Here is a 13,070-nt window from a genome sequence, read left to right as displayed (position 1 = left end):
TGTCACTTGGCATCAGGGAAATACAAATCCAAACCACAGAAAGATACCACCTCACACCAGTCAGAATGGTTAAAATTTACCAGTCAGGAAATGACAGGTGTGGGTGAGTATGTGGAGAAGGGGAAACCCTCCTACACTGTTGTTGGGAATGCAAACTGGTGTAGCCACTCTGGAAAACAGTACAGGAGTTCCTCAAAAAGTTGGAAATAAAGCTACCCTATGACATAGCAATCATACTGCTGGGTATTTACCCAAAGATATAAATGCAGTGATCCGAAGGGGCATGTACACCCCAATGTTTACAGCAGCTGTGTCCACAATAGCCAAACTATGGAAAGAACCTAGATGTCCATCAACTGATAAATGGATAAGGATATTATACACACACACACACACACACACACACACACACACACGGAATGTGTGGAATACTATTCAACCATTAAAAAGGAAATCTTGCCATTTGCAACAATATGGATGAAACTAGAGAATGTTATGTTGAGCAAAATACATCAGAGAAGGATAATTATCATATGATCTTCTTGATATAAGGAATTTGAGAAACAAGACGAGGATTGTAGGGGAGGGAAGGAAAAAATGAAACAAGATGAAACCAGAGAGGCAGACAAACCATAAGAACTCTTAATCTCAGGAAACAAACAGAGGGTTGCTGGAGGGGAAGAAGGTGGGAGAGATGGAGTGGCTGGGTGATGTACATTGGGGAGGGTATGGGCTATGGTGAATGCTGTGAATTGTGTAAAACTGATGAATCACAGACCTGTACTCCAAAACAGATAATACATTATATGTTAATAAAAAATGTTACTCAGGTGATCATGAGAGATTTGACTTAGTGTTATAGTTCTTTAAGTATTTAATAAAAGAGCATATATTTTGTTTTAAAAGTTTAATTTCTACTCACCAGATTTCTGGACATTTCCATCATCAATACTTCCCCCTGGTGAGCCAATCTGGAATTCACAATGTGGAGGCCTATAGCCAGGAAAGCAATGACAATTACCCAAATTATTACATATCTGAAACAAACAAAAAAGTCACATAATTACTATAAATTATATTAGTTTTTATATCTTATGTATATATTCAAAAGAATAAAATCACTATTTTTCTGTTTAATACTGTATGAGAAATGTTTAATACTGTATGAGAAATACTGTATGAGAAAAAGTAGTGAAAATTTTGACAACATAATAGTCAATGACAAAATTAATACCTACATGATCCTGCATGATACTATATTTATGACCTCTATATATTGACTGTTTTTGATATGTACCTTGCCTTGCCCTAATCATTTTTAATAAGTAGGATACAATAAATTATGGCCATTTTATTCAGAGAAAGGTACATTTTGTGAAGTTTGAATTTCTCAAAAATATCTCATTTAGTTATTTTGCTAAACATTTGCTATCACCACTTCTACACCTACACTTTAATTTCTATACAAAATATTATAATAAAATTATCCTCAATTGACCTGGCCACTTCAATTTTTTATCTTAATCCCCTTTTCCAAATTTTACTTTAGTGACCAATATTTGTATTTCATTTTTAACTAAACACATTTTTCAAAATAAAATAAAATAGATGCAAAAACTATTTAAAATGAGCAATAAAATAAAAATTTATAATAAATTTGCAATTCTAGAGATTAACATCTATGGAGTTTACATGTTATTGTGCTTTTACATTTAACAGTTTAGTTTTAATTTTCATTTTAAAGTAAAACAAGTAAATAAAATTTTGTAAGATTCAAACAATTAAAATGCATAAAGCTAGGAGTTCTCACTAAGTTCTACTCTCCACCACTAAAAATTTTCTTTGTTTCCTTCCTATTGCTGTATCACTGTCTATTTCCCTCTTTAGTTTTGTTAACATTTCTTTTATATATTCAGATGTTTGAAATTCAGGCATGTATCTATTACAATTTTTATATCCTCTTGATGAATTGACTCTTTATATAGTGACCTTCTTGTCTTTTTTGACAATTTTTGCTTAAAGTGTATTTTCTCTGATATAAATATAGCCACATTACTCTCTTTTGGTTACCATTTGCATGAAAAATCTCTTTTCCATTCCTCCGCATTCAGCCTATGTGTATTTTTTTTTAATTGTATTTATTTATTTGACAGAGAGCGATCACAAGTAGGCAGAGAGGCAGGTAGAGAGAGAATGGAGGAAGCAGGCTCCCTGCTGAGCAGAGAGCCTGATGTGGGGCTCGATCCCAGGACTCTGGGATTGTGACCTGAGCAGAAGCAGAGGCTTTAATCCACTGAGCCACCCAGGCACCCCAAGCCTAGGTGTATTCTTAAAAGTAAAGAAAATCACTGTAGGCAGTATATAATTTCCTGTTTTTTTAAAAAGATTTTACTTCTTTATTTGACAGACAGAGATCACAAGTAGGTAGAGAGGCAGGCAGAGAGAGAGAAGAAGGGAAGCAGGCACCCTGGTGAGCAGAGAGCCTGATGCGGGGCTCGATCACAGGACCCTGAGATCATGCCCTGAGATGAAAACAGAGGCTTTAACCCACTGGGACACCCAGGCGCCCTATAATTTCCTGTTGTTTTTAAATAAAAATTCAATTAATTTATATTTAAATTATGGATTAGAAAGGATTTACTATTGCCTTTGTGTTCATTATATTCTGGTGGTTTCTTTGTTCTGTTTTTCTTCTCTTGCTGTCCTCCTTTATGATTTAATTTTTTAAAAAATATGGTAATGCTTTGATTACTTTCTCTTTCTCTTTAGGGTGTTTCCTACAGGTTTTCTTATTTGAGGTTATCATGAAGCTTACATAAAATATTTTCTGGATAGACAGTCTACTTTAAGCTGATAACAACCTAACTTTGACTTACACAAATATTCTACACTTTAATTTCAGCTTCTCCCACATTTTGTGTAATCGATGCTAAAATTTCCATCATTTTATATGGTGTATTCATTAACATATTTTTGTATCTAGTTAATTTTAACACATTTCTTTTAAAGATTTTTTTTTTTTGAGAGAGTGAGAGCATAAGCAGGGAGAAGGGGCAGAGAGACAGGGAAAGCAAACTACCTGCTGATCCCAAGACCCTGAGATCATGACCTGAGCCAAAGGCAGACACTAAATGGAGCCACCCAGGTGCCCTAATTTTAAACTTGTGTTTCTTAACTTTTACATCAGAGTTTATATGCTAACATTACAATATTAGAATATTCTGAATTTGAATTTATTTTATTTTTTACAGTGACTTTTAATGCTTTTACACGTTTTCATGTTGTTAGTGTCTATTTTTAAACTTGAAGAACTCCCTTATCCATTTCAGAAGAGAGAATATATGAAGAAATAATAACTGAAAACTTCCCAAATTCAATGAATAACATGAAAACAAACATCTGGAAACTCATAAACTTCAAGTAAGATGAACTTAAAATGGCTCACATCGGTACATATTATAATGAAATTTTAAAAGCCAAAAGCAGAGAGAGAATTTAGAATCAGCAAGAGAAGTAACTTGTCACATACAAGAGATCCTAAGTAAGATTATCAACAGCTTTCTTGTGAGAAACTTGGGAAATGAGCAGGCAGATGGTTGTTATATTCAAAGTTATATTCAAAGTGCTAATAGAAAAAAAGAAAGAGAGAGAGAGAGAAAGACAGACAGACAAAAACAAAACTAAAAATGCCTGTCATCTAAGAATCCTATATTTGGCAAAAGAGTTCTTCAAATGTAAGGGAGAAATTAATTCCCAAACAAACAAACAAGAGAATTAACTCTTACTATAGCAGCCCTGCAAGAAATGGTCAAAGGAGTCTGGCAGGGTGATTTGAAAGGACAGTATATTATAACTTAAGTTTATATTTAAAAATAAAGATAAGTGACTCTTAATCTCACAAAACAAACTGAGGGTTGCTGGGGGGAGGGGGTTTGGGAGAAGGGGGTGGGATTATGGACATTGGGGAGGGTATGTGCTTTGGTGAGTGCTGTGAAGTGTGTAAACCTGGTGATTCACAGACCTGTACCCCTGGGGATAAAAATATATGTTTATAAAAAATAAAAAATAAAAAAAAAAGATCTCAATGAAGGCAAATTCATGTGGATTTTCAAAAACTAAAATTATTGTAACAACTGTAACTCTACTTTTTATTTTCTACTTGACAAGAAACTAATAGATTAAAAAACAATTATTACTCTAAAAGCTAATATTATTGTAATATTTTAACTTCACATTTTGTTTTTATGTAACTTAAGAGAGCAATATCTGATGTTAAGTTGCAAGGACCATAACGCTGTATAATATTCTAGTAAGCAAGGAATGCTGTCCCTTGAAAGAAATAAATGGACCATTTCTGTAGGGTTAAAAGCCATACTAAAAGAGAAAAAGCACAATTTGAAGAAATAGAACAAGGTGAAGGTCAGATTGATAGCGCAGATATGTTGGAGTTATTAGACTAGAGGTCTAAACAACCATGGCTAATGTACTAGGGGAAAGTAGACAATATAAAAGAACAGATAGGTAATACAAGCAGAGAGATAGAAAATTCCAAAACTGAAATGTAAAGAGCAAAAAATAGTAAAAAAGACATCACAGAATATCTAAGAAGTGTGGGATAATTAAAAAAGATACAACATGCATATCATGGGAATACCAGAAGGAGAAAAAAGAAAGGAACAGAAAAATATTTGAAGCAGAATTTCCCAAATTTAATGATAGACACAAAACCTTATATACAGGAACTTCAGAGAATACCAAGCAAGGTAAATGTTTCAAAACTACATGTAGAAACAACATATTCAAACTGCAAAGAATAAAAAAAAAAATGAAGAGGAAAAACTTGAAAAAAGGTAGGAAAAAAAACCAACAAACCCTCATCTATAGAAGAGTAAGGAAGGGAATTACATTGGACTTCCTTTCAGAAATCATGAAAGCAAGAAGAAAACGGAGTGAGATATTTAAAATAGTGAAAAAAATAAATCCCCATCTTAAATGTGTATCCATTAAAATTATTTTCAAAAGAGAAGAAAAAAAATAAAAACTTTCTCAAGCAAACTTTCAGAAAATTTTCATGAGTATACCTGTTTTCCAAGAAAAGCTACAGAAAGGACTGATATAGATTAGAAACTCAGACATACAAAAATAAAAAAAAAGTAAAAGAGAAGGAATAAAGGAAAGTAAAATAATATTTTTTCTTTTTCTTATTCTTAATTGATTTAAGAAATAACAGTTTGATCAAAATAATGGCAACTTGCATTTGGTGATTACAGTTTATAGGTAAGAGAAATTAATTATAGAAACATAAGGCATAAGAGGGAGGTACTGGGAATACTTTGTTACAAGTACATAAACTACTCATAAAAATTTCTTTTTTTTTTCCATTGTTGGCTTTATTTTTTTTTTAATTTAATTTTATTTTCAGTGTTCCAAGATTCATCATTTTTGCACCACATCCAGTGCTCCATGCAATACATGTCCTCCTTAATACCCACCACCAGGCTCTCCTAACCCCCCATGCCCCTCCCCTCCAAAACCTTCAGTTTGTTTCTCATAGTCCACGGTCTTTCATGATTTGTCTCTCCCTCTGATTTCCCCCAACTCACTTTTCCTTTCCTTCTCCTAATGTCCTCCATGTTATTCCTTATGCTCTACAAGTAAATGAAACCATATGATAATTGACTATCTCTGCTTGACTTATTTCACTCAGCATAATCTACTCCAGTCCTGTCCATGTTCATACAAAAGTTGGGTATTCTTCTACATATAGCTGCCCAGTTTTCCCAGCACCATTTATTGAAGAGACTGTTGACCATTCTCTTACACTGTACACAAAGATAAACTCAAAATGGATAAAAGACCTCAATGTGAGACGGGAATCCATCAGAATCCTGGAGGAGAACATAGGCAGTAATCTCTTCGATATCAGCCACAGCAACTTCTTTCAAGATATGTCTCCAAAGGCAAAGGAAACAAAAGTGAAGATGAATTTTTGGGACTTCATCAAAATCAAAAGCTTCTGCACAGCCAAGGAAACAGTCAAGAAAACAAAGAGGCAACCCACGGAATGGGAGAAGATATTTACAAATGACAGTACAGACAAAAGGTTGATATCCAGGATCTATAATGAACTCCTCAAACTCAACACACACACAAAACAGACAAGCATATCAAAAAATGGGCAGAAGATATGGACAGACACTTCTCTAATAAAGACATACAAATGGTTGTCAGACACATGAAAAAATGTTCATCATCACTAGCCATCAGGGAGATTCAAATTAAAACTACATTGAGATATCACCTTATACCAGTTAGAATGGCCAAAATTAGCAAGACAGGAAACAACATGTGTTGGAGAGGATGTGGAGAAAGGGGAACCCTCTTACACTGTTGGTGGGAATGCAAGTTGGTGCAGCCTCTTTGGAGAACAGTGTGGAGATTCCTCAAGAAATTAAAAATAGAACTTCCCTATGGCCCTGCCATTGCACTCCTGGGTATTTACCCCAAAGATACAGATGTAGTGAAAAGAAGGGCCATCTGTACCCCAATGTTTATAGCAGCAATGGCCACGGTCGCCAAACTGTGGAAAGAACCAAGATGCCCTTCAACGGACAAATGGATAAGGAAGATGTGGTCCATATACACTATGGAGTATTTTGCCTCCATCAGAAAGGATGAATACCCAACTTTTGTAGCAACATGGACGGGACTGGAAGAGATTATGCTGAGTGAAATAAGTCAAGCAGAGAGAGTCAATTATCATATGGTTTCACTTATTTGTGGAGCATAACAAATAGCATGGAGGACATGGGGAGTTAGAGAGGAGAAGGGAGTTGGGGAAAATTGGAAGGGGAGGTGAACCATGAGAGACTATGGACTCTCAAAAACAACCTGAGGGTTTTGAAGGGGCGGGGAATGGGAGGTTGGGGGAACAGCTGGTGAGTATTAGGGAGGGCATGTATTGCATGGAGCACTGGGTGTGGTGCAAAAATAATACTGTTATGCTGAAAATAAAAAGTAAATAAATAAAAAAGAAAGTTAACTAAAAAAAAGTGTTGGGTATTCAACCTCTCTGATAAAAATTTCTAAATATATTTGATTTACTGAGAGAAAAGTAAAAATTGAATTCTCTAATATGCTGAATTCAAAACAGAAAAGACAGAAAAAGAGTGGAAGACAAAAGAAAAATCAGGGCAACAAATAGAAAACTGTAACACAGAAGTACATATTAATCTAATTACCTCAATAATTACTTTGAAAACCAATAGTCTAAATACACCATTATTAAAAGAGATTTTTCAGAGTGGGTAAACAAGAATGTTGTCTATCAAAAACCCACTTTTAATGTAAAGTCACAGCTAGACTAAAAGAGAATGCAGAAAGATTAACCACAGTAACACTAATCAAAAGAAAGAAAAATTTCAGAGCTAAAATGGGCATTACAAAATGAAAAAAAAAGATACAACAATCCTTAATGTGTATGCAACTAAGAATAAGGTGTCAAGCTTATGAGGCAAAACCTGATAGAACTGTAAGGAGTAAAAGATAAATTCATTATTTTAGTTGGAGACTTTAATACATCTCTATCTATAATTGATATCCTATATCAATTATGTGTTCTCTGGTGAATTTGATCAAGCATTTAAGAAAGGGATTATGTCAATTCTTTACAACCTCTCTCAGAAAATAGAGGCAGAAAGATCACTTCTAAATTCACTATGAGGTCAGCATTATCCCAATACCAAACCAGAAAAGCCATTACAAGAAAGAACTATAAACAATATCACTTATAAGTGCATAAATCCTCAATAATATTAGTAAATCAAATTAATTAACATATGAGAATATTTTAGAATAAAATGGCTTTATTACTGATATACAAGTTGAGATTATCATTTGAAGATCAATTGCTGTAATCTATCACATCAATAGGCTAAAGAAGAAAAGTCATACAATTGCATCAATAGATTAAGAAAAAAGGACTTGACCAACACACCACATTTATGATTAAAAATTATCATCAATCCAGGCATAGAGGGGTAAATTCCTCAATATGAGGAATACTTACAAAAGAATGTACAACTTAAATCATAATAATGAGAAGCAGAAAACATACAGATAACCAATAAGTGCATACAAAAATGCTCAGCATCACCAATCATCAAGGAAATGCAATTCAAAACCACAATTATATACTACCCTACACATGATAGAATGATTATTATCAAAAAGATATGAAATAACTTGGGGCACCTGGGTGGCTCAGTGGGTTAAAGCCTCTGCCGTCAGCTCTGGTCATGATCCCAGTCTTGGGATCGAGTCCCACATAGGGCTCTCTGCTCAACAGAGAGCCTGCTTCCTCCTCTGTCTCTCTCTGCTTGCCCCTCTGCCTGCTTGTGATCTCTATCTGTCAAATAAATAAATAAATAATCTTTTAAAAAAGATATGAAATAACAAGTGTTGGTCAGGATGAGAAGAAAGGGGAACCATTGTGCACTGGTGGTGGGGATGTAAACTGATGCAGCCACTGTGGAAAACAGCATGTCTTTTCCTAAAAAAAAAAAAAAAAAAATACAATCCAGTACTTCCAATTCTGGGTATCCATCCAAAAAGACAAATTACTAACTTAAAAAGATATTTACTGTAACATTTTTTGTAATGGTCAAGATACAGAAACAATGTAAGTGTTCATCTATGAATAAATGGATAAAAAAAGATATTGTATGTATACACACACACACAGACACAATGGAATATTATTCAGCCATTAGAAACAATGAAATCTTGTCACTTGTGGCAACATGGATGGATCTTGAGAGCATTATGCTAAGTAAAATAAGTAAGACAGAGAAAGTTGAATATCATCTGATCCCTTCTATAGATAGAATTTTTTTTAAGAAAGCGTATAAGTACAGAGAACAGATTAGTAGGTGCCACTACTAAGGGTGAAGGGTGGGGAAGGAATGATGGGTGAAACTGGTAAAGGTCTTCAAAGATAAAAGCTTCCAGTTATAAAATAAATAAATAATAAGGATGTAATATAAGTATGGTGAATATAATTAATGATATGTTATTGGATATTTGAAAGTTGCCAAGAGAACAGTAGATCTTAAAGTTCCTCAGCACAAGAAAAAACAGTTAATGATGGATGTTAACTAGAATTGTTGTGGTGATTACTTTGCAATGCATAGAAATATTAAATCATTATATTGTACATCTTGAAAAAATGTATATTTGTAAATTATACTTCAATAAAAAGAGAAAAAGGTAGAGGACAATTGAAGCTAAGAATATATAAGAGAATCTGGAGAAACTTAGGGAAAAAAATAGAAAGTAAATGAAAGAGTAAAAAAATAGACAAGTTGAGGGAGAAAAGAAAAAATTGGAAAGGAGAGAGTAAGCCATGGGGTTTGGAGACAAAGGTAACTTATTTTGTGAGCTTTCACTTGGGTGTTGGTCATGGAAGGTCACAGATGAGAGGATGGAGGAATGTAAGATGTGTGCCCTGGGTTGATGAATACATCCCCTTTGTTGTATTCAGGAAGTAAATGTTTTTATTATTTTTTTTAATTTAGACATGTTTATTTGAATCTGACTTTTTGTAAAGTTTGAAACTATTTTTAAATATACAGATAAAAAATTGCTGTACCTTATTTAGAATTTCACAAATTAATATGGTCTACTACATTGAAAGAATATAAGAAAAATCATGAGAAGCTTTCCTGCTAAGATCAGGAGCAAGGCCATGATGTTTATTCTTAATATTTTTTCTCCTTTTAACATTATACCAGAAGTTCTAGCTAAAGCAATAAGAACAGGAAATAAAAGATATAAGATTCAGAAAGAAAGAAATAAAATATTTTGTTCTCAGATGACATGATTGTGTAAATAATCCCAAATGATCAACAAAAAAGTTATAAGAACCAGTAAGTGATTATGTAAAGTAGTCTAATGAAAAGTTAATATATAATTTAATTGCTTATTTATATATATAACAATAAACAATTGAATTTGAAATTAAAAACAATAGCATTTACATTAACACCAAAAAATAATAATTGTTTATAAATTTAAAAGACCTATATTAGGAAAACTGCAAGAGTCTAATGTAACAAACTCAAAGATCTATATAAATGGAAAGAGAGTCCATGTATAAGGATATGAAGATTCAATACTGTCAAGATGTTAGTTCTTCCCCTACTTGATCTATTCAATATGATCTCAGCCAAAATTCAATTTGGTTATTTTGTGGATCTGACAAACTGATTTGGCAAACTTAAGTTTATTATAGAATGGCAAAAGACACAGAATAGCCAACATAATACTAAAGAACAAAGAATGCTCTCTTTAACTACCTGACGTGTATACTTATTTTAAAGCTAAAATAATCAAAACAGTGTGGTGTTGGCAAAGGAATAAACAGACTGATAGCATGAAATAGAGAAACCAGAATTAAATCCACATAAGTATAGTCAACTGGTCTTTGATAATGGAGCAAAGGCAGAGTGTTTAATGGAGAATCATACTTTAAAAAATGGTGATGGAAATTTACATGCAAAAAATTAGTACTTATGCCTTTCATAAAAATTAGCTCAAAATGGATCATAGAACTAAATGTAAAATACAAAACTATCAAACTTGTAGACGATAACACTGGAGAAAATCTTGGTGATCTTGGGTTTGGAGATAACTTTTTATATACAACATCTTACACTGTTGATGGGAATGCAAATTGGTACAGCTACTTTGGAAAACAGTGTGGAGATTCCTTAAGAAATTAAAAATAGAGCTACCTTATGACCCTGCAATTGAACTATTGGGTATTTATCCAAAGATAAGGATGTAGTGAAAAGAAGGGACTTCTGTACCCCAATGTTCATAACAGCAATGGCTACAATCGCCAAACTGTGGAAAGAGCCAAGATGCCCTTCAATAGATGAATGGATAAAGAAGATATGTTCCACATACACAATGGACTATTATGCCTCCATCAAAAAGGATGAATACCCAACTTTTGTATCAACATGGATGGGACTGGAGTAGATTATGCTGAGTGAAATAAGTCAAGCAGAGAAAGTCAATTGGCATATGGTTTCACTTACTTGTGTAGTACAGGAATAACATGCAGGACATTGGGTGGAGGAAAGGAGATATGAGTTGGTGGAAACTGGAGGGGGAGATGAGCCAGGAGAGATTGTGGATGCTGAGAAACAAACTGAGGGTTTTGGAAGGGTGGGGGGAATGGGTGAGCCTGGTGGTGGGTATTAAGGAGGACATGTATTGCATAAAGCACTGGGTGTGGTGCATAAACAATGGATCTTGGGACACAAAAAATAAAATTTAAAATAGCATGTTGTATGAAAGAAAGACATGGAATTGAATATTGAAACCTTCGTCTTTAACAATGGGGACCAGATTCAGGAATGTCCACCATTTATAGTCAATAAATAAAATTTTCAATATAATCTATTGTTTTTAAATTCTTGACATACTTAGATCATTAATAAAATGATAAATTGCTATGGAGCCTAATTTAAAGTAAAGTAAACCCAAAAGAGTTGGAGACTTATCTTTTCACAAAAATCTGCAGATGGATATTTAAGTAGTTATATTCATAACTGCAAAAATTTGGAAGCAACCAATATGTCTTTCAGTGGTGAATAAATAAATGGGTATTAAGGGGGAAATTGTGGAAAATCCAGACATCAGACATGAAGGAACCTTAAGTATATGTTACTAAGTGAAAGAAACTACTCTGAAAAAAAAAAAAAAGAAAGAAAGAAGCTACTCTGAAAAGGCTATATACTGTATGATCTCAACTATAAAACATTCTGGAAAAGGCACAACTATGGAGACAGTAAAAACATAACAGATTATAGGTTGGGGGAAGGCTTAAAGAGGGAGAGCACTGAAGATTTTTAGGCCAGTGAAATTCTCTTATGGTATTATAATAAAGGGTATATTTTATATTCATCCAAAACCATAAAATGTACAACAAAAAGAATGAACCCTAATGTAAACTACCAATAGTTTAGGTGTGTCAATGTATGTTCATAAATAATAACGAATGTACACCTTTGGTGCAGGATGTTGACATTGGGTGAGGCGATACATGGGTCAGGAAAAGAGATATTTGGGAAAATTCTGTATTTTTCCCTCAAGTTTTCTGTGAACCTAAAACTGGTCTAAAAAATAGTCTTGTTAATAAAAAAAAAAGTGTGTATCAGAAATTAAAAAAGAACAAGACAATGCCTGCCAATATTTTATAATAAGATTTCTAAACAACTACATGCTCAAAAATTGAATTAAAACTGCAAATTATAGTTATAAGTCAACCCTTTCGATTGTAAATAATAGAGCTATCTGGTGAGATGTCACTGGAAAGTAAACAGAGCTTCTAGAGGCAGTTAGATTTTACTTAACATTTTAATTTTGAAATTAATAAGCACAGAGATATCTTAAAATAAATGCAGAAGTTTAATCTTATTTACTTATTTTATGTATGTCATTTCATAGTGAAAAATTTTATTTATATGCTGAGAGGGAGGGGCAAGATGGTGGAGAAGTAGGAGACCCTGTTTCAACCGGTCCCCTAAAATGAGCTAAATATCTACCAGTACACTCTGAACACTCATGAAATCAGCCTGAGATGTAAGATTATATACTTGTGGATCTCTATGGGGGTAGAAGACACCAGTGGACAGGAAAAGCAGAGTGGGAATGCTCTGATTGATATTGGAGGATAAACAGAATGTAATACCCCAATATGAAAGTGCCCTGTGATTGGGGACCAGGATTAACTTGGAGTTGGTTAAAAGCACTCAAAAAGAGCAAAAGATCTTACAGGGCAACTGGTGGAATACAGCGTTCACAGGCAGGGATCTAAGTCCATGGTCCCAGCATGGTCACTGACAGTGACCACCTGTGGCAGAGCCAGTGGGGCCCCCAGGTCCCTGAGCCTGTTGATTTCCACTACTTGCACCACCTCTCAGGACTGGGCACAATCCCACCTGTGCCTGAGAGAACCCAGTGCAAACTCCAGTCCATATCCCTTGGCCCATAGCCTTCCA

At 34.0% G+C, this 13,070-nt stretch overlaps 1 protein-coding gene across 3 annotated transcripts in view; it reads right to left on the bottom strand.

Moving 5' to 3' along the window:
- The window catches only part of LOC116581945 (disintegrin and metalloproteinase domain-containing protein 18-like), a 181,568-nt gene that overhangs the window by 43,301 nt on the left and 125,197 nt on the right, over window positions 1-13,070 (bottom strand). For all 3 annotated transcript variants that reach the window (XM_032329289.1, XM_032329290.1, XM_032329291.1), the window contains one exon: window positions 923-1,037. In XM_032329289.1, coding sequence (XP_032185180.1) covers window positions 923-1,037 — 115 coding nt within the window. The remainder of the gene's footprint in view (window positions 1-922; window positions 1,038-13,070) is intronic.

The sequence above is a fragment of the Mustela erminea genome, chromosome 21 (genome assembly GCF_009829155.1).
Source record: "Mustela erminea isolate mMusErm1 chromosome 21, mMusErm1.Pri, whole genome shotgun sequence".
Lineage (NCBI taxonomy): Eukaryota > Metazoa > Chordata > Mammalia > Carnivora > Mustelidae > Mustela > Mustela erminea.
The sequence above is the reverse complement of the archived record's forward strand: the minus strand, read 5'-3'. Positions and strand labels throughout refer to the sequence as shown.